The sequence below is a fragment of the Rhinoraja longicauda genome, chromosome 15 (assembly GCF_053455715.1).
Source record: "Rhinoraja longicauda isolate Sanriku21f chromosome 15, sRhiLon1.1, whole genome shotgun sequence".
NCBI lineage: Eukaryota > Metazoa > Chordata > Chondrichthyes > Rajiformes > Arhynchobatidae > Rhinoraja > Rhinoraja longicauda.
Window position 1 is genome coordinate 13,117,799 of NC_135967.1, and position 23,318 is coordinate 13,141,116.

General features: G+C 46.6%; 1 protein-coding gene across 2 annotated transcripts in view; it reads right to left on the minus strand.

Moving 5' to 3' along the window:
* Nucleotides 1-19,631, minus strand: part of aff2 (AF4/FMR2 family, member 2) — a 463,349-nt gene extending 443,718 nt beyond the window's left edge. For both annotated transcript variants that reach the window (XM_078412201.1, XM_078412200.1), the window contains exon 1: nt 19,348-19,631. In XM_078412201.1, coding sequence (XP_078268327.1) covers nt 19,348-19,400 — 53 coding nt within the window. In that variant the 5' untranslated portion in view covers nt 19,401-19,631. The remainder of the gene's footprint in view (nt 1-19,347) is intronic.
* Between the last annotated feature and the right edge of the window lie 3,687 nt (nt 19,632-23,318).

Below are 23,318 nucleotides of genomic sequence, written 5' to 3' on the forward strand. Positions count from 1 at the left end.
TTAAACCCAGTGCTATATTGGATCAGTAATATATTTCCAAAGCAGGACTGGGAGGGATATCAGTAGACAGTTGCATTCCTGTTAGCGGTTGTGGCCACAAATTTCAGAGGCACAGACCAGGATAGTAAGTATATGCATTTTGTACATGGCACACAATGCACCTACTGGGCACCAATTGTGGAGAGAATGAAGGTTTCGGGTTGTGAATGGGGCATTGAACACGAGGAGTGAGTGATTGATTAAAAGATACAGCATTTGCCCACCGAGTCCACGCTGACCATCGATCACCCGTTCACACTAGTTCTAGGTTACCCAATTTTCTCATCCACTCCCTTGCACACTCGGGGCAATTTACAGAGGGCCAATTAATCTACAAACCCCCATGTCTTTGGGATGTGGGAGGAAACCGGTGCACCCAGAGAAAACCCACGAGGTCACAGGGAGAGCGTACAAACTTCACACACACAGCATCCAAAGTCACGATCAAAAACAGGTCTCTAGCGCTGTGGGGCAGCAGCTCCATGAGCTGCGCCACTGTGATTCATCTTGAATTTTCTTGAATACTGTTGTGGCTGCTCTCATGAGGCTGTATTGTGGCATTTAAGAGGCTTCTAGATAGGCACATGGATATGCAGGGAATGGAGGGATATGGATCATGTGCAGGCAGTGGAGATTAGTTTAACTTCATAAGTTCACAAATAATAGGAACAGAATTATTCCATTCAGTCAATAGAGTCTACTCCACCATTCAATCACGGCTGATCTATCTTTCCCCCTGAACACCATTCTCCTGCCTTCTCCCCGTAACCTTTGACACTCTTACTAATCAAGAACCTGTCAATGTTCGCTTTATAAATACCCAATTACGGCCTCCACAGCCGTATGTGGCAAGGAATTCCACAGATTTACCACCCTCTGACGGAAGACATTCTTCCTCATCTCCTTTCTAAAGGGACGTTCTTTTATACTGAGGCTCTGCCCTTTGGTCCTAGACTCTCCCACTGGTGGAAACATCCTCTGTACATGATGCCTGGCATTGACACTGTGGGCCAACAGCCTGATCCTGAACTGTAGTTTCCCATGTTCTATGCAAGTACATGTTTGGAAAGATTGTTGTGGATTATGTGCACCCTATTCTGGACAGCAAACAAAGAGTCGCCTGGTTGCAGTACAGTTTTCATTAAGTTGTCTTTAAGCTGGAAAGTGTGCAAGAATGACTTATGAGGATATTGCCAGGACTCAAGGGCCTGAACTATTGCAAGAGATTGGGCAGGCTAGGACTTTATTCCTTAGGGCGCAGGAGGCTGAGGAGTGATCTTATAGAGCTGTATAATATCATGGGAGGGTAGATAGGGTGAAAGCAGAGAGTTTTTTTTACCTACAGTAGGGGAATCAAGAACCATAGGCTTAAGGTGAGAGGGGAAAGATTTAATAGGAACCCAAGGGGTAACTTTTTCACGAAGAAGATATATGAAGAAGTGGGTATATGGAATCAGCTGCCAGAGGGGATAGTTGACGCAAGTACCATAACAGCATTTGAAAGACACGGACAAGTTTGACGCAGGTACTATCATAACATTTGAGATATTTGAACAGGTGGATGGATACGAAAGGTTTAGAGGAATACTAGACCGTGGACCCGTTGGGCCCAAACCTCTCCTGCATTGGTGCAGCACCCTCTCTTCCCCCCTCCTCCCCCACTCTCCCCCCCTCCCCCTCCCTCCCTCCTGCCCTTCCCTCCTCCCCCTCCCCTCCCCTCCTCCTCACTTCCCCCTCCCTCCCCTTCCCCACCCCCTTCCCCTCCCTTTCCCCACCCCTTTCCCCACCCCCTTCCCCTCCCCCCCACTCCATCCCCCTCAACCCCCCTTATCCTCCCTCCTCCCCCCCTCCATTCCCCTCCCTCCCTCCCCAGGAGATAGATTTAAACTTTAAAATGTGAATAACTTTAAAAATATAACACCGATTTCAATGAAACTTCTTCTATTAGCTCCAAAGGGACGACGGTGAGTAAGGTGGGCCTAAAATTGTTACGCTATTGTGTACTGTTTTGGCTGTAGTTCAGGAACAAACAAACAAACAAGAGTTTTAGTATATAGATGGGCCAAACACAGGCAAATGGGAGGAGCTTAGATGGGGGCATCTTGGTTGGCATGGATGACTAGGGCCGAAGGGCCTGTTTCCGTGCTGCATGACTTTATCTTACAACTTTGACTCATTATCAATGGTATTTCTCTGCATGATCATCTCGACCAAGGACAAGTGTAACGGCATGGTCCAACTGAATGGTGCATTCTATGTCTACGGTGCCTGGGCCAGATGGACACTAGAGACAGGCAGAACCTCAGCAAGTGGTGTTGCTGCTATAACTGCAATCAGGTGCGGCTGAAAGATCATCATTTGGGTGAATGACACACTTTGGTCTGCCCAAAACTTGTTGGTCTCCCAGCAGAACAAGATGTCCATTGAGGAATGTTGCCGACTGGCCCACTCCAGACTGCAGGAGTACATGCTGAGAGACTCGCTAAAACTCAGTGCTGCCAACGCCAAGGCTCTGTGGGGAAGGACCATATACTCGGCCATAGGCAGAATCCAGAGGGGACACCACTCAAACAAGGGTAGGGATATCACCCCAGGGATGATGAGTTTGTTTAAAGATTGGTGGAACATTACCGAGTAGTTTTTGAGATACAGCGTGGAGACAGGCCCTTCAACCCACTGAGTCCACTCCTATCAATGATCACGCGTACACTAGTTCTATGTTATCCCAGTTTTACATCTTACACACTAGCGGCAATTTACTGTAACCTATTAACTTACAAACCTGCACGTCTTTGGAATGTGAAAATGCACACCTCCAGATTCAGGGATGGTTGTCATCAGGCAACTCAACCATCCCATCAACAAGTGGAGAGTGGTCCTAAGCTATAATCTACCTCATTGGAGGCCCTCAGACCATCTTTAATCAGACTTTACCTTGCACTAAACGTTATTCCCTTTGTCATGTAATTGTATACTGTGGACGGCTCGATTGTAATCACGGATAGTCTTTCCACTGACTGATTAGCATGCAACAAAAGCTTCTCACTGTACCTCAGAACACGTGAAAATAAAATAAAATAAACTAAATCTGGGAGGAAACAAGAGCACCCGGACAAAACTCCTCGCAATCACCTGAAGAATGCACAGACTCCGTACAGCCAGCACCTGTGGTCAGGATCAAACCCGGGTGACACTATTGAACAAACAGTATAGATACTGAGAATCTATTAAGGGTTTAGTTTAGTTTAGTACCATGTGTACCGAAGTACAGTGAAAAGCTTTTGTTGTATGCTAACCAGTCAATGGGAAGACAATACATGATTACAATCGATCTATTTACAGTGCATAGATACATGATAAGGGAATAACTTTTAGTGCAAGGTAAAGCCAGTGAAGTCCGACCAAAGATGGTCCAAGGGTCACCAATGAGGTATATCGTAGTTCAGGACCACTCTCTAATTGTGGTACGATAATTCAGTTGCCTGATAACAGCTGGGAAGAAACTGCCCCTGAATCTGAATTTACAGAATATTTTTTTCATATGTGTTTCTTATTCTGAATAAAGTTTATGTTGGGGGGGGGGGGGGGGGGGGGCGGGGAAGAAACTGCATACCTAAGTGGTGCAGTTACACTTTTGTGTGGAGTTGACCAAAAAGTTGAAAAAAAAATACCAGGGCTGGAAGCTGGAATTTAAACCAGATGCAAGGCCTGCAGAGAGCTGTAGTAACGCAGTATAAAGTTACCCTGGATGAACTCCTGTCACTAGAAGCCTCAAAGGGGATGGAAAAAAAACTGCTGGAGACTCTGGAGGCCAGGACTTAATGCAAACCAGGGCAAAGATATTCAGTGTGCTCAAACAACTGACGCTGATGGGAGCTGAAGGCAAGTGAGGTATTTGGGTTGTATAGTACAGGTCACAGAAAACCCTAACCTGGTTAATATCAACCAGTTCAAGCCATAACTCAGCGTTAATTCGGATGATAATTACCAAATCTCCTGCAGCAATTACTCTGTAGATAAAGCATTTACACAGTGAGAACGGGTTGCTGTTCTCACAGTGACAGGGGGTTACAATGGGCCCATCTCTTGCAGGCACTCCGCTCTGCGTTGGAAAGGCTGGCAGGGTTAATAACAGGAATTACCTGAATAAATAAAGTGACAAGAAGCGAGGGTGCTGGCACTCGTTAATGCGGCAGCACCTCGTCTCCACAAGTCAGTGCAAAGCAAATCCAGATAAACCTCCTTGACACTTCAATCAAAGGTGCCGCGATTTATGGGAGTTGCCACTGCATCAGCCGACGTCAGATCAGCTCGGCGATAGAAGTCTTGGACAGCTTCAATCGCAGCTGCCGGAGAGAGCTTACACGCACCCTGTTGTAAAGGTGAAGGGTGCACGGTTGTAGGGAGAGACCGCGGCAGGGTCGTGCATGGCCGCATTGCCTGCGTCACTGCACAGTGACGAGCACCCACTCCCACGCTGCACTGGTCTTCTCTCTCAAATGGGCCAGCACAGGCATGAGGGGCAGAACTGCCTCCAGCTGACTTTACTCTTTGCGCTACCTGTTGCACTTGTGTACGATTCACTGGTTCAATGGCGCTCTATTGCCACATGTGCGAAGTGCAAATGCAGTGAAATTCTTTCCTCGCAAACAGCCCAGTCGAGTATTGCCATACCCAAGCAATATCCCCCAATTAGCAAAGTGTACTGAAACAGTCCACTGAGCACGCATGCACGAGGCGCCATGTTTGGCCACCATTTCCAAAGTCTAGTCCGTGCTCTAGTTTTTATGAGTGGTGCCCGATCCAGGAGAGCCCCAGGCTGCTGCAGGGCCTCCAGCCTTTGCCTCACTTAGACTTGTGAATCAACCAGTCAACCCTCGTCCCTCTCCTCGCCCGTCCACCCTTGTGCCTTATGTATGGTCTGAATAGTTAGCACACAGACATGGTTCCCCACAGCAAAGACAAGGATCTGCAATGTTATATCTCAACACTGAACGTTGTGCCCTTTATCCTCTATCTTTGCACTGTGGATAACTTGATTGTATTCATGCATAGTCTTTTTTTTTTAAACTGGATAGCATGCAAACAAAAGCTTTTCACTGTACCTCGGTACACGTGACACTAATAAATCAAACTGCTGGTGCTGGAATCTCGCACAGACCACAAAGTGCTGGAGGAACTCAACGGGTCAGGCAGCATCTCTGGCGAACATGGATAGGCGATGAAACGGGTCAGGACCCTTCTTCAGGCTACAAGTATTTTTCCCCCACTGTATCTCGATACATGCGACACCAATAAACCAATTCCTGTCCGATCTTTAACAAAAATAATTCCCCAGTCAAGGATTCGCAGTGGCAGTGCGAACAATACGTGGAACATAGAACTTAGAACAGTACAGCACTGTAATGGGCCCTATGACCCATGATGATGGTGTTAAACATGATGCTGAATTGAACTCATCTCATCTGCCTTCACGTGATCTATACGCCTCCGTTCCTAGGATGTGCTGCTCCCAGGATGTGCCGCGGAGCCGAGTGACCCAGTGGGCCACGCCGCCGAGAACAAAGTGGGCCCTAGTGGGCGGCCATCAAGAACTAAGAGGGTCTCAGCAGGGGATCGTCTACAGCCACGTGCGGCAGCAGGCCTGGTTCACCTCTGCGTGAAGATAAGACTGCACTAAGAACGTTGTCAGTGCCAGCTCCTTGTGTGCTGCCAAGGTGAAGTCTGCTGGACGATATTCCCGGATTGTGTGCAAAAACAAATAATTTCACTGTACCTAGGCACATGTGACAATAAAGTATCGTTGGATCCCTGCATATCTAAAAGCCTCGTAAATGCCACTATAGTATCTGTAACTTGCAGGCGAGGGGCATCAGCTTCACATCAGTGGTGATATTAATAACAAGTGTGTCAAGCTTATAAATAGACAGGGGGGCCAGATCCAAGCCCGAAGATAGACATGAAGCCACCGACTTAGAACAGGCCAAGAATTAGCTGAATCAATGATGTAATGGCACAAAGTGGGAATGAAATATGCTCCTTGCATGCACCCAGCTTCACGTGCAGTCACTGACAGATTAGGCCTCGTCTTTCATTAAATTATGTATAGCTGACGCATTTCTACACAGACAAGGGCAGCACGGTGGCGCAGTGGTAGCGGTGCTGCCTCAAAGCGGCAGAGACCCTGGTTCAATCCTGACTCTGGGTGCTGTTTGTAGAGTTTGTATGTTCTCCCCATGACCGTGTGGGTTTTGTCCGGGTGCTCCGGTTTCTTCCCAAAGTCCAAAGACCAACATGTTTGCAGGTTAATCAGCTTCTGTAAAATTGTAAATTGTCCCTAGTGTGAGGATAGTGCTAGTGGAGAGAGAGGTGGGGGGGGGGGGGGGGGGGGGGGGGGGAGAGAGAGAGAGTTGATCATCCTTTCTTGCTGAATTTTACACACAGTGCTGGAGTAACTCAGCAGGTTGATCAGATTCTGTGGAGGGCATGGATAGGTGACGTTTTAGGTTGGGACATATGTTCAGATTGATTGTCGAGTGGGGGGGGTGGGGGTGGAAGCAGGAGAAGAAGTGGGGACAGGACAATGCCTGGGATACATCTCCGGCTTTCCATCTCCCTCCTCTCCTCAGCCAACACCTTTTTGTCTCCTTTTCCTCTCTCGCCTTTGTCCGTCCATCTCCCAATGAAACCCCCTCACCTAGGGGAGATCGAGAACCAGTGGACATTGGTTTAAGGAGAGAGGGAAAAGATTTAATAGAAACATGAGGGTCAACTTCCCTACTCCAACAGTCTAATGAAGAGTCCAGACACAAAACTTCACCCATCCATCCCCCCCCCACCCTCCCCCCCCCCCACCCCCCCGCACCCCCCCCCGCCCCTCTGCAGATACTGTCTGAAACACTGAGTTCCTCCAGCACCTTGCGTTTTGCTCCAGATTCCAGCACCTGCAGTTCCTTGCATCCCCATGACTAGATTCTCGCTGGGCTGATTTCAATGATAATTGGTCCAATTTGGTTTATGATATTCATGATTTTGAATGAAGAATTATTGCCTGCGTTAATTTGTATGTTTATAGGCAATGGGAAATGAGTTTAATTATTTAACCTCACAGCACGTTGGCTATGCTCCCATTTCACTCCTGCCATCGGGAAGAAGGTATCAGAGTCTGAAAACTAACATAGGAGCTTCCGCCCTACAACCATCAGGCTATTAAACACTACAATCTCCAAATAGCCTCTGAACTATATAGCCTTGGGGACATTATGTTTTAACTATTATTGTGTATTTATTTGTTATTATATATATATATATATATAGACAATTTATATACACACACACTATATATACTTATACACAACTACGTAGACTATACATAAAACATTTTTTGTTGTTTATTAAGGATTTTACAGAGCACTCTGTTTCCATATCTGATGTGCTGCTGCAAGTACGAATTTCATTGTTCCATTTTGAGACATATGACAATAAAACACTCTTGACTCGTGATCATTTTCAGCATGGGCATTATGGGCCGAAGGGCTTGTTCCCACGCTCTGTATCAGAGAAGCTTTCCGGCAATGATTGAAACTCCTCTTGTTGTTCCCGCGGCTGCAATCAAAGAGAACTAATTGCATGTTCCATCCCCGACACCTTTCACCCCGAGACGTCACAATTAATTTCCCTCTCAACCATCCAGAGTAAGGATTGAAAATAAAACCCTCGGTGAAGTCAGCAGATGAATAAGTGTGCCTGACCAAGGGGAAAACCACCGTGGCCAAAAGGCTGCAGTGAAATCACTGCATGTCAGGCAGCACGGTGATTAGATTCATGGCAGAGATTACTTTGTGCGCGCCGTGGGAAGGTGGCAGGGAGCATGCAGAGTGTGAAGGGGAGTGCTCGCCCTCGCTGCCTGCACTTCATCCTTCGAAGGAACCCTGTCCCCGCAGGGAGCAAGTGCTGCACTTGGAAATGTTCATGTTGTCACTGGGTTGAAGGCAATAAAAGGACAAAACCTGCATTTCCATGGCGCCACTCACCATTGCAGGATGTGTATTGTTGCAGCCAATGTTGAACTGCAGCCAGTGTTGCACTGTTGGAAATCCAGCAGCATTGCTGCATCGCTGGAAATCTCGCAGCCAGTGTTACGTCGTTGGAAATCCTGCAGTATAGTTGCATTGGTGGAAATCTTGCAGCATCGTTGCAAATTCTGCAACATTGTTGCATATCTCGCAGCCAGTGCTGCATTGTTGGAAATTGTGCAGCCAATGCTGCATTGTTGGAAATCTTGCAGCATTGTTGGGAATCCTGCAGTCATTGTCAAATGGTAGGGTATTGCTGCATCACTGGGAATCTTGAAACCAGCACGCCCGCAGTAACCACCTCATCAACAGATTGCAAACTGGCAGGCAATCAGTTCCAGTGATTTACCCAGTGGTTAAGGGCAAATTTTAACCAGGGGCCCATTACCCTGTTTTAAACCTGTGGCTGTGGGATCCACTGTGCTGCCTGAGAGGGCAGAACAACACCTGCTGTTAATGCTTCCTCTTCATAGTTCAAGTACATAACTCCCTTCTAAAAATAAATGTTCCACTGCACATTTCACACAGGCAGTAAGACAGGAGACGAAGCACGGCTAAGCATTCAAAGATGAGCCAAGTGCTGCTTGTAACTCCAATCCTGAGGGAGTTTAGAGATACAGTGTGAAACAGGCGCTTCAGCCCACCGAGTCAGTGCTGACCAATGATCACCCACGCACTTATTCTATCCTGTAACAGAAGTCAATTAACCTACAAACCTGCACGTCTTAAGAGTGTGGGAGGAAACCGGAGCACCCAGAGAAAACCCACGTGGTCATGAGGAGAACGTACAAACTCCACACAGACAGCACCCGTAGTCAGGATCGAACCCTGGTCTCTGGCCCTGTGAGGCAGAGACTCTACCGCAGCGCCACCGTGCCGATAGTCAATTGATTCTTATTTAATGGTGAAAAGGTCCTGATGGCAAACCATATTCCAGAATGTTCCAAAAACATTTCTAGCAGGAGGCTTGTTATTTTTATCGTCCTTGCTACCTGCCCGCAGATTCGCTATGTCAACGAATACTCTCTTGAACTTCCACAGATGTACAGTAGAGTGCATAATGACTGGTTGCATCATGGCCTGGATCAGCAATGCAAAAGCCCAGGAACAAAGAAGATTACAAAACGTGGCGGGCACTGCCCAGTTCATCACAGGTAGAGACCTCCCCACCGACGGAGGCACCTATCTCCCATTTACTATGATGTTTACACCTCTAGTTTTACTGCTGCAAGTAAGAATTTCATTGTACATTTTTGAGAGATCTTACAATTAAACACTCTTAACTCTTACCCCTGATGAATTGGCCTTTCTTCAACTATCCAATGCTCTCAGGGTAAGTATCCCTTACCCAACTCTCTGCCTATCCTTTAAGCCACTACCTGCAAGCCTGCATCTTTTTTTTCCTCAGAAAACTAGACATCTAATGCTGAAATAAAAATAGAAAATGTTGGAAACACTCACTTTTACACTTTTTAGACTTTAAGAGATATAGAATGGAAACAGGTCCTTCGGCCCATGGAGTCTGCGCCGACCAGCGATCACTAGCAATATCCTGCACACTAGGGACAATTTACAATCTTACCAATTAACCTACAAGCCTGCTCGTCTGTGGAGTGTGGGAGGAAACCAGAGCACCCGGAGAAAACCCACGTGGTCACAGGGAGAATGTACAAATTCAGCACAGACAGCACCTGTAATCAGGATCGAACCCGGGTCTCAAGACCTGTAAGGCAACAACTCTTCTGTTGCGCCATTGTGCCAACCATCACAGTCGGGCAGAATCTTTGAAAGGAGAACATTTCAGGCCAAAGACCCATGAAATAGTGGGTTTGGACAAATGGTCTTCAACCCAAAACATTAACTCTGTTTATCTCTCCCCAGATGCTATCTTACCTGTGGAGTATAACCAACATTTTCTGTCTTTAGTTCAGACTGTCAGCAATTCTTTTCATTTTCATTCACTATTTGGGATCTCATTTTCAATGATAACACTGCCATGAAATACAATTTGGGTTACTCTGCTGTTAAAGTCAGAGTCAGACAGCATGGAAATAGGCCTTTCAGCCCATCTGTGCCCATGCCAACCAAGATGCTCCATTTACACTGGTCCCACCTGCCCGCATTTGGCCCATATCCCCCTAAACATCTCCTGTCCATGTACCTATCCAGTGTCATTTGAATGTTGTTGTAGTACTTGCCTCAACTATCTCCTCTCACAGCTTGTTCCATATACACATCGCCTTCAGAGTGAAAAGGTTGCCCCTCGGGCTCCTATTAAATCTTTCCCCTCGCACCTTAAACCCTATGTTCTCTGGTTCACAGTTCTAGCCTGGGAAAAAAGGCTCTCTGCATTCACTCTATCAAATGATTTTTAGGCACCTTCATAAGACCTTGCCTCAGTCTCTTGCACTCGAAGGAATAAAGTCCTTTCCTGCCCAACCTTTCCCTACAGCTCAGGCCCTCGAGCCCTGGCAACATCAACGTTATTTAGGCCACAGTTTTATCCCTGTTGAACTGTGCGAGCCAACATAGGAAAGACCCAAGATGATGAGTGACGGTCATGAATCATTGTCTTAGACCAGCATGCTGTGCCACAGTAGCTCACGATCAATGACTTACGCACACACATCACTGAGTGAAAGAAGGTGACATCAACCGTATTTATCATTTCCACTGCACGACTCAAGAGCAGACATAAAAGGAGAGTCTGTATCGGTAGCACGTTTAGTTTCATTTTAATTTGAATTTAGAGATACAGCACGCCCACCGAGTTCGCACCAACCAGCGATCCCCATCAAGGAACACTATCCTACCCACTAGATACAATTTACAAAACTAAATTAATCGACAATCCTACATCTTTGGCGTGTGGGAGGAAACCAGAGCACCCGTAGAAATTGATTAGTAAGGGTGTTAGGAGTTATGGGGAGAAGGCAGGAGAACGAGGTTGAGTGGGAAAGATAGATCAGCCATGATTGAATGGTGGAGTTGACTTAGGCCTAATTCTGCTTCTGGAACTTATGAAAACCCAAGCAGTCACAGGGAGAACGTACAAACTCCATACAGACAGCACCCGTAGTCAGGATTGAACCTGGGTCTCTGACGCTGCAAGACAGCAACACTACCGCTGCACTACCTTACTGACTCATCTGCTCCATCACTGACTGAGTCGCATCAGAATGTTTCACTTTGACACAAGAAGTCCATGTCAACACTTTGAAAATCACTACAATTAATCCCATTGCACCATGCTTTGCTTCTGGCCTGCATCAGTTTTTAATCCATGAATACAACACAGGTGGCCCAGCTGGTACAGCCCCCACCTCACTGCGCCAGAGACCTGCGTTCGATCCTAATCTCGGGTGCTGTCAGTGTGGAGTTTGCACATTCTCCATGTAACCTCGTGGGTATCCTCCAGGTGCTCCGGTTTCCTCCCACATCCCAAAGATGTGCGGGTTTGTAGGTTAATTGACCCTCTGTAGGTTGCCCAGAGCGCGTAAGGAATGGATGCGAAAGTGGGATAAAGTAGAAAGAGTGTGAATGGGTGATCAATGGCCACTATGGACTCAGTGGACTGAAGGGCCTGTTTCCACGCTGTATCTCTAAACTAAAGTAACTCCTTTTTAAATGTTCTGTTGAATATCCTTTGCTGCCTTTTCACACGTGTCATTTCATCTGAATGAATCAGAATATGATTTGCAACAAAACTGGTTCTTATATTTTACATCAAAATATACCCCTTTAAGGACTATTATCTCAACAGGCATTCATTGTCTTGTGCCTTTTAAATTATTTTGATGAAGCAGTCAGTGGCGCTTTGCCGAAACAATATAGTCCTATCATTTGGGTTTTAAGTGCACCCCTCAGGTGAACCCCTTGGGATCCCATAAAACTAAAAAGCCACAGGAACACAACGTAGCACCACAGTGAATAAAAGTCTCAATATCTCAACTGTAAAAAGCCGGCATCAACACCAAACACGTACTCTGTTTACATTGCATCAGGTAGGTAGCCTCATCCTGATATAATTCCACACAGTGAAGAGCATCAAATCAAATACGTGTGGAAACGCGAGAGAAAGAGAGAGAGGAGGGAGAGCATGAGCGTTAGTGATAGAGAGTGAGTGCGAGTGTGAGCACATTTGTATAACACACAGACACAGACACACAGACGCGGGGACACACACGCACACAACTGCAGATGCTGGTTTATAAATTAAAACACAAACTGCTGGAGTAACTAAACAGGTCAGGCAGTGTCTAGTGTTGCCTATCCATGTTCTCCAGTGACACTGCCTGACCTGCTGGGTTACTCTGGCACTTTGTGTGGTTTTTTTTGGAAACCAGTTTCTGCAGTTCCTTCTGTCAGCATCAAATCCTGTATATACTGGTGTGTGTGTGTATACTGTATATACAAATGTATACACACACACACACACATCATATACATATGTGACTGCATACACATAAAATAAATTACATGGCCTATTCTCTACTGTTCTTAAGCAACAGTATATTTTATTCCTGAAGACACCAGCACTGTTTACAGGGCAGCATTGTTGAGCTGCGGATTCGAGCTGCTTGTCAGATGTAACAACCAAAACAAAAAAATCAATGAATCAAAAATACTACAGATAAACACACAGAGAACAGAAGCATTGGCAATGAGGAGTAGCATGTGCATTGAAATTAACCCAATGATTAATAATTGATCTTGTAAGCAATCTGTGCAGTTGAACATTAACACAATCCCTTGGTTTGAAGTAGTAAATCCGCCTCTGCCGCTGTGGTTTTTCTTGTTGCCGTTCTCCAGTCATCAGGAAAGCTTAAGAACAGCACCAACAGCCCTGTGCAGAAATGTTAGAGATTCCACCATGTTTTAAAAATAGTAAGCTCAAAAGGTCTGTACTTGCAGAAGGCAATGCGTGTCTCTCTGTTTGTCTGTCTCTCTCTGTGTTTGTGTGTGTGTGTGTGTGTGTGTGTGTGTGTATGTGTGTTTCTCTCTGTGCCTGTCTCTCTCTCTGTATCTCTTTCTGTCTCTCTGTATGCATGTCTCTCTCTCTCTGTATTTGTGTGTGTCTCTCTCTATGTGTGTGTCTATGTGTGTGGCTCTGTATGTATGTGTCTCTATATGCGTATGTCTCTCTTTATGTGTGTGTCTCTCCGTGTATGTGTGTGTCTCTGTGTATATGTGTCTATCTCTGTATGTGTGTGTGTGTCTCTCTCTGTATGTGTGTGTCTCTCTCTGTATGTATGTGTCTCTCTGTGTATGCGTGTCTCTCCGCGTATGTGTGTCTCTCTGTGCCTCTTTCTCTGTCTCTCTCTCTCTCTCTCTGTCTCTCTCTCGCTCTCTGTGTCTCCATGTGTGTGTGTGTGTGTGTGTATCTGTGTATGTGTCGACCCAAGCTGAACCTGACTTCATTCTACATTAAAATAACAACAGAAAAAAAAACCACACCGTACTTTTTTGAAAGTTAAATGCATGCCACAGCATCAGATCAAATGAGTTTTCAACGTAATTTGACATTCTGGAGAGTATCATATATTCTAAACAATGGTGAACTGTTTCAGGTCAGGCAATACACTCATGTGCAACAGCTGTACCAGATACAATCTTATTAAAGTTGCCTACCAGTTCTGTAAATCTTTCCTCTTAACACTAATTTGCCAAAAAGGGATTTATATTAAATCCGAGACACACACCACCCCAGCCGATTACACACAGTCTCACACGAATCAGAGAAAGGATTGCGATTTTACACAGAATGTCAACTGAGCAACATTCCGCCAAATATTATTTTTGTTTTAAGAATAAGGTAACCATTAACTAATCATGTGTGTGCCAGGTCAAAGGTTACAGGTTTTCTTTTCAAAACACTGTTCCTCTGTGAATCCTCTGTACGCAAAAAGACCACAAATCGAAAGTTGCCTCAAACATAATGACCCCGTCATGAAAAGCTTTTATATTTCTCGTTGGATGAACAGCACAAGCCCCATTACATCCATGCCTGTTAGTTAGATAGAGAAATACAGCATGGAAACAGGCCCTTCAGCCCAGAGTCCATACTGACCATCAACCACCCATTGACGCTAATCTAATCCACCTTTATTCGCTCCGTATTGTTATAAATTCCTCCCGGATTCCACCACTCACCTTTACTCAAGAGGACACCGTGAGTATAGGTGTCTCTAAACAGGCCCTTCGGTTCACCGGGTCCATGCTAACCATCGATCACCCATTCACACTAGTTCTATGTTATCCCACTTTCTCATCCACTCCCGATACACGGAGCCATTTTTAGAGGCCAATTGACCTACAAAACGTCTATGTGATGTGGGAGGAAACGGGAGCACCTGAAGTCACAGGGAGAATGTGCAAACTCCACACAGACAGTACCCGAGGTCAGCAACGAACCCAGGTCTCTGGGGCTGTGAGGCAGCAACCCTACGAACTACTCCACAGTCGATTATGTTGGCTATAGAATAACTTGCATCAATTGCACTAGTTATTGGGAGGGTGTTTAAGAATGCATAAAGGCTCCAAAGAACCCAGAAATGTTGACTTAATAAATCTGATACAAAAACTGAATTAAAAACATCAGACATTTGGACAGGTAATGGATAGGAAAGGTTTAGAAGGAAAAGGGTAGCATAGTGGCACAGCGGTAGAGTTGCTGCCTCACAGCAACAGAGACCCGGGTTCCAACTGGTTCCATCCGGTGTGACTATGGGTGCTATCTCTACAGAGTTTGTACGTTCTCCCTGGATTTTCTCTGAGTGCCCTGGTTTCCTTCCACATTCTAAAAACATACAAGCTTTGTAGGTTAATTGGATTTGGAAAAAATGTCCGCAGTGTGTAGGATAGTGCTTGTTTATGGGGTGATCGCAGGTCGGCACAGTCTTGGTGGGCTGAAGGGACTGTTTCCACACTATATCTTTAAAGTCTAAAATATAATGTGACATATTTGCATGGATAGGAAAGGTTTCAAGGGATATGGGCCAAATATGTGCAGGTGGGACTATTGTAGATGGGGCATCTTGGTCAGCATGTGCATGTTGGACTGAAGGGCCTGTTTCCGTGTTGTATAAATCAATTGCTGCCCCTTAAAGATCCATTGCATACCATCCAGTTCCATCTGATATTGGATAGCTTCATCAAACCCAGCCCATCCCCAACTTAGATAACAAGAACCAAGTTCAGACAATTAAATCCTCAAAGGCTAGATATCTATTACTATAAGTGCCAAATATTTATTGCAACTATATCACAAGTATTTAATCCGTACCACAGTTCCGTAAACAATGGTTGGAGACAATGCCAACAAAGCATAGGATAAGTACAACTAAAAAAGCAAACAAATATATATAATTTACAGGCAATTACTGGTCCATCAAAAATCAAACACTTGCTGTCATAACGTCAGCCAGAATCAGATGCAGATTCAACAGGGAGCAACACATATTATACAGACCCAAAACAGGCCGAATAGATTCCACTGAAAGGCCCCTATAATATCCCCAAACCAACTAGGCCTGTACATATAGTGTTAATAGACTGGCAGAGATCAGACACTGGTTCATTACGTGTGTGTGTGTGTGTGTGTGTGTGTGTGTGCGTGTGCGTGTGTGTGACCTCCACTTGACTGATTGAACAGCACTGATGTTGGGTCGATGCCAATTAAAACACTCACTTTTCAGAGTTAAAGGGAATCCACAAACAAAAACAAAGTGAGTGAGAACTGAAGCGTATTCTCAGCCAATGCTGACGGAAAGTCATAGAGTTACAGATTTACAAAATGAGAATCTGCATGGAAACTGGCCGTTCGGCCCACTGTCCATGCTAACCACTAACCACTCATTTACATTAGCCCCATTTCCATCCCCATACATTTTCATCAACCCCCCAAGGATTTTGGCACCGACCTACTCACTTGGGGCAATTTGCAGTGGTTGATTACCCTGCCAACCCACACTTCATTGGAACATGTTTGCACACAGAGGTTGAATAAACTCCGCACAGACAGCATTCAAGGTCAGAATTGAACCATGGTCTTTGGCAAGATAAGGCAGCAGCTCTGTCACTGTGCCGCCTTAGCATTATTGGTGACATTTTAGCACAAGGTTATTTTTGAAGGAGAATCCTATCGGGAAAGCTGTTCAGTTTCTGAAGAAGGGTCTCGACCCGCAACGTCACCCATTCCTTCTCTCCTGAGATGCTGCCTGACCTGCTGAGTTACTCTAGCATTTTGTGAATAAATACACCAGCACCAGATTTGCACCAGCATCTGCAGTTATTTTCCTACAGTTCCAATGGGTTGATATGACATGAATACACAATCCTTGTTTGAGGTGGCACTGAGATGGTGCCGAGAACAGTTGGTAGGCATGTCGCTGAATACTCCATCACACTTCTACAAGTGTACGGTGGAGAGTGTACCGACTGGTTGCATCACGCCCACATTGGTACCTCAAACGTTCAAGAACGAAGGAGGCTGCAGAAAGTGGTGAACACTGCCCGGTTTATCGCGGGTACTGACCTCCACACCATTGAAGGGATCTACAGGAAGTGCTGTCTCAAAAAGGCAGCTAATAACATCAAAGACCCACACCACACTGGTCACACTCTTTTCTCGTGACTAGCAATGTGAATGTAGTACAGGAGTCTGAGAACCATTACCTCCAGGATGAACAGCTTTAGACTTTGGCGACTAGAGACACAGTGTGGAAACAGGCCCTTCGGCCCACTGAGTCCGCGCCGACCAGCAATCATCCCAAACACTAGCACTATCCTACACACCAGGCACAATTTACAATTTTAACAAAGCTAATTAACCTTCAAACTTGCATGTCTTTGGAGTGTGGGAGGAAACCGGGTATGGGGAGAAGGAATGATCAGCCATGATCACATTGAATGGTGGTGCTGGCACGAAGGACCGAATGGCCTACTCCTGCACCTATTGTCTATTGTCTAAAACGCATGCAGTCACAGGGAGAACGTACAAATCCGTACAGACAGCACCCATGGTCAGGATCGAACCTGGGTCCCTGGCTCTATAAGGCAGCAACTCTTCCACTGAACACTGTCACCCCTTTCTTCTTATGCCTCTTCCTATTGACTATCAGCTTTTGAACTACCCTGCACATCCCTACTTCAGCACCGAACCACTTCAGACTTTTCACTGCCCTGGGTGCTCCATGTACTTTTTTGCATTATCATGATCTAGGTTACTTAATGCAATTGATAATTGATTGTATTTATTGATGTTGTTGCATCTACTCGGGCCTGTGAAGCAACAGCAAGCAAGAATTCCATTGTTCCACTTCATATCTGGTGCACATGACAACACTTGACTTTTAAAGGACACTGGTACTCTGTGCATTATCCTTTTCCCCCAACACATCCCATTCTTTCCAAAGTCCAAATTAGCAGCATTTCTGATCCGATCAAGAATGCTCCTCACAAAGGGCGCAGCAGATAGAGCTGCCCCCTCACTGCGCCAGAAACCCATGTTCGATTCTGACCTCGGGATGCAGTCTGTGTGGAGTTTGCACGTTCTCCCTGTGACCGCGCGAGTTTCCTCCGAGTGCTCCGGTTTCCTCTCACATTCGTAAAGACGTGCGGGTTTGTAGGTTAATTGGCCCTCTGTAAATTGTCCCCAGTGTGTAGGGGAGTGGATGAGAAAGTGGGATAACATGGATAACTAGTGTGATCGATGGTCAGCGTGGTCCCGCTTGGCCGATGGTCCTGTTTCCGTGTTGTATCTCCAAACCATGCAAAACCCATGGTGTCCTCTGGTTCCTCCTTGGTTTCCAGATAGATTCCAAAGTATGTGTCCCAGTCCAACCAAGGACATTGATGGTTTAAACACATTCTACAGTTAACTCCTTGAGGACCAATGTGATTATTTGTTGTCCCTTGACTTCATCCGCCCCCACCTCAACAATAAGATATCTCCCCTTACTTCTTGGAAACCCCTTGGAAAAAAAACTCCTAAAGGCCCATGATGTTATGCAGGAAAGATGTTCTCAAGTTGGACAGGGTGCAGAGAAGATTTACGAGGATGTTGCCAGAACCTGGGGGCCTGAGCTATAAGGAGAGGCTGAGCAGGCTCGGACTCTATTCGTTGGAGTGCAGGAGGATGGGGGGGGGGGGGGGGGGGGCGATCTTACAAAGGTGTACAAAATCAAGAGAGGAATAGATTGGGTAGACACACAGAGTATCTTGCCCAGTGCAGGGGAATTGAGAACCAGAGGACATAGGTTTAAGGTGAGAGGAGGGATATTTAGTAGGAACCTGAGGGGTAACTCGTTCACATAAAGGGTGGTAGGTGTATGGAACGAGCTATCAGAGGAGGTGGTTGAGGCAGATACTATCGCAATGTTTAAGAAACATTTAGACAGGTACATGGATAGGATAGGTTTAGAGGGATATGGGCCAAATGCAGGCAGGTGGGACTTGTATAAATGGGACATGTTGGACGGTATTGGCAAGTTGGGCTGAAGGGCCTGTTTCAATGCTGTATGACTCCATGTTCTTTGGTGGGCATTAACATTGGGAATATGGCACAGAAATGTTACATGTCAGTCACCAAGGCAAGTCTGACCCTCACAAACTTATAACAAGGTTTTTTGGAGGAATAGGGTAAAAATGATCTGTCATCTGAAACTTTGCAAGCACCCACAACTCTTATCATTCAACCATTCATTCTGAACAATCAAACCTGTGCAATTTCACACAGAGCACATCTCTGAAACCACCTTGGATTTGCCGTGTTTTAAAAAAAAGCCCACATATGTATGAGAGAGTAGCGATTTCCAAAAAAAAAAAGCCGGCAGCCTGCCTCCTGTTAATTGGAAATATCACTGAAGAATATTCAGAGGCAAACTTAAGTGTGTAAGTGATGAATGTCACTGGTTGTTTCTGGTGCGTTAGATGCACGAAGCTCTTGCTAAAAAAAAATATATAATAAAAAATACAACACAAAGAAAGCCTTCCAGCAACAAAAAAAAAAAATCAGTGTGGCAAAATTCAGCCGAGATAGACGCTAGCAAGCAAGCAGCGTGCGGGGAACTCGCAGAAATGGGTGCAATATATCAGCGTTTCACAGTAACAACGACTGAGACCGGCGCCAGGAGTGGAGACGGTTACAAAAAAAAGGCAATGAACTAATGCATGAAGGAACCTTATCCAAAACAAAAGAGAGAGAGAGAGAGAGAGAGAGAGAGAGACCTACCACGATTGCTCCAGTTCCCAGTCTCTGAAGAAGTCGAACTCGAAAAGGTCCATAGCAGAGCGCTGAGCAAGCGTCACTGTCAGTGGCTAGGCATAAGGTGATTGTTCGTACAGTGTGGCCGCGCTGGCTGCCTGCCTCTCACACTGGGAGAATGTTGCCTGTCTTAGCTGTGCGAGGCAGAATCAACATCTCTCACACACACACACACAGACAGAAAGAGGTGGAGCCTCCGTCAGCAAGAAGCCATGACATGGAGCTTACACGAAAAACGCTATCTGCTGTGCGCAAGGCTTATTACACAATTGGATGGAGGATGCTGCCTGTTCCACAAGTGCACACCCTCAAACCCCCCCTGCTCACCGAACAGCGCCGGAACAGGCCCTTCGGCCCACAATGTCTGTGCTGAACATGATGCCAAGGCCATAGATAGACACAAAACGCTAGAGTAACTCAGCGGGTCAGGCAGCATCTCTGGAGAAAAGGGAAAAAGGGATTAAAGTTGACGTTTCGGGTCCAGTGCCCTTCCTCAGAACAAGACCAGAGATAGAAGTCTGGGAAGGTTCCAGTCCGAAACATCGCCTATTTGTTTTCTCCAGAGATGCTGCCTGACACGCTGAGTTACTCCAGCTTTTTGTGACAATCTTCAGTATAAACCAGCATCTGCCGTTCCTTCCTCGTTTCTTCCTCGACCGCTGAACCAGCCAATTTCTCTCTACCAATACTCTCCTCCGCCTAGCAGAGCAGGCCCTTACCCTCAACAACTTCTCCATCGACTCTTCCCACTTCCTCCAAATCCAAGGTGTGGCTATGGGCACCCGCATGGGCCTGAACTATGCCTGCCTCTTTGTAGGGTACGTTGAACAATCCCTGTTCCAGGTGAACACCGGCCCTATCCCCGAACTCTACCTCCGCTACATTGGTGCTGCCTCCTCCACCCATGCAGAACTCACTGACTTCATCAACTTCATCATTAATTTCCACCCTGCACTTAAATTCACTTGGACCATCTCCAACATCTCCCTACCGTTTCTAGATCTCACCGTCCCCATCTCAGGAAACAGACTATTGACCGACATCTACTACAAACCTACTGACTCCCACAGCTATCTTGACTACACTTCTTCCCACCCTGCTTCCTGTCAGGACTCTATCCCCTATTCCAAATTCCTCCGTCTACACCACATCTGCGCCCAGGATGAGGTGTTCCATTCCAGGGCATCGGAGATGTCCTTATTCTTTAGGAAACAGGGGTTCCCCTCTTCCATTATAGATGAGGTTCTCACTGGGGTCTCCTTGATATCCCGCAGCTCCACTCTTGCTCCCCCTGCCCCCATTCGTATCAAGGACAGAGTCCCCCTTGTCCTCACCTTCCACCCCATCAGCCATCACATACAGCATATTATCCTCCGACATTTTCGCCAACAGCAACGGGATCCCACCACTGGCCACATCTTCCCATCTCCACCCTTTTCTGCTTTCCGCAGAGACCTTTCCCTCCGAAACTCCCTGTCAACTCGTCCCTTCCCACCCAAACCACCCCCTCCCCAGGTACTTTCCCCTGCAACCGCAGGAGATGCAACACCTGTCCCTTTACCTTCCCCCTCGACTCCACCCAAGGACCCAAACAGTTTTTTCCAGGTGAGGCAGAGGTTCACTTGCACCTCCTCCAACCTCATCTACTATATCCGTTGTTCCAGGTGTCAACTTCTCTACTTTGGCGAAACCAAGCGCAGGCTCGGCGATCGTTTCGCTGAACACCTCCGCTCAGTCCATCTTAACCCACCTGATCTCCCGGTGGCTCAGTACTTCAACTCCCCCTCCCATTCTCAATCTGACCTTTCTGTCCTGGGCCTCCTCCATTGCCAGAGTGAGGCCCAGTGCAAATTAGAGGAACAGCGCCTCATATTTCACTTGGGTAGTTTACACCCTAGCGGTATGAACATTGACTTCTCTAACTGCAGATGGCGCTTGCTTTCCCTCTCTCCATCCCCTCCTCCTTTCCAGTTCACCCACCAGTCTTACTGTCTCCAACTACATTCTATCTTTGTCCCGCCCCCTCAGCTGACATCAGTCTGAAGAAGGGTCTCGACCCGAAACGTCACCCATTCTTTCTCTCCAGAGATACTGCCTGACCCGTTGAGTTACTCCAGCTTTTTGTGTCTATCTTCAGTTTTAACCAGCATCTGCAGTTCCGTCCAACACAATGTTGTACATATCCTGGTCTTGGTACCCCCTGGTCCTTCACTCTGAATACCCACCCAGGTCTCAAAGGGCAGTGGGATGGCCAATCAGAGGGAGGGTGGTGTCAAATCCCTTGTGGAGACACAAGATGCCATAATTGTGTGAAAAGAAAAGTGCTGTTGGACCTCAGCAGGTCAGGCAGCATCTGTGTAGGGAATCGATCTCCATCTCTTGCTCGCCTCCATCCATCTCTCAACCCATCCAGGTCCTGCTCCATTCATCTCCCACCTACCTCCCCTCCCATCCTGTCCCTCTCCCATCCCCGATCCTTCTCATGACCATCCTATCACCAACTCGAGAGTGGTCCTGATCACCCATCTCCCTCATTGGAGACCCTCAAACTATCTTTAATCGGACTTCACTAAACATTATTCCCGTCATCCTATATCTGTACACTGTGGAAGGCTCAATTGTAAGTATATATAGTCTTTCCGCTGACTGGCTAGCACGTCACAAAAGGTTTTCACTGTACCTCGCTACACGTGACAATAAACAAAACTAGACTAAATTCTCATCCCATTTTCTCCCTCTCAATTCCTCTCCCGCCCCATCGCAGTCCCACCCCCCCCCCCCATTTCTCTCCCCTTCCATCCCTCTCCCACAATGATCCCTCTCCCTCTTCCATCTCTCCCGCCCCATCCTTTTCTCATCCCCTATCCCTCACTAACACCCATCCCTTTCCCACTCCATCCCTCTCCATTCCCATCCGTCTCCACTCCCATCCCCCTCACCCCATGCACACATATTCAGTGCTGCATTTGGGATTTGAGATGGTTTGCCCCCCCGAACCTCTCATGCCCCATCCTCTCCCATCCACATCCCTTTCTCAAATGGACCGGGAGTCTGAAGAAGAGTCCCGGCCCGAAACGCCAACCGTCTAATCCCTCCACAGATGCTGCCTGACTCACTGAGTTCCGCCAGCACTTTATTTTTTTCCTCATATTTCTCATATTTTCTTGCAATGCAATAGGAGACCATTCAACCCATTGAGGCTACGCTGGCTCAGAACATTCCACCAGACCCATTCCCTCCCTTAGTTTAGTTTTAGTTTAGTTTAGAGATACAGCACGGAAACAGGCCCTTCGGCCCACCGAGTGCGCACCGACCAGCAATCCCTGGACATTAACACAAGCCTACACACACTAGGGACAATTTACACATACCAAGTAAACAAACCCAAGCCAATTAACCCATAAACCTGTACGTCTTTGGAGTGTGGGAGGAAATCGAAGATCTCAGAGAAAACCCATGCAGTCATGGTGAGAACGTACAAACTCCGTACAGACAGCACCCATAGTCGGGATCGAACCCAGGTCTCTGGCATTGCAAGTGCTGTAAGGCGGCAACTTTACCGCTGCACCACCGTGCTGCCCCTTATTCCCTTCTAAATCATTCTTTCTCATGTGTCCTTCAACATCAACCTCACCTCCAATTCTTCTGTCATCTACCGACTCCAAAGGTATTTTCAACCATCAATTACCCTACTCGATCTGCAATTATTGGACAAAGACTGGCACATAGCTTCATGCCAACACACTCACAAACAAAGTGATAAAGCATAGAACAGCACACAGGAACAGGCCCTTCGGCCCATAACGTCTGTGCCGAACATGACGCCAAGACCAACTCTTATCTGCCTGCACATAATTCATATCCATTCCCTGCATATCCATATGCCTATGCGCTATTGTATCTGCCTCCACCACCATCCCTGGCAGTGCGTTCCAGAC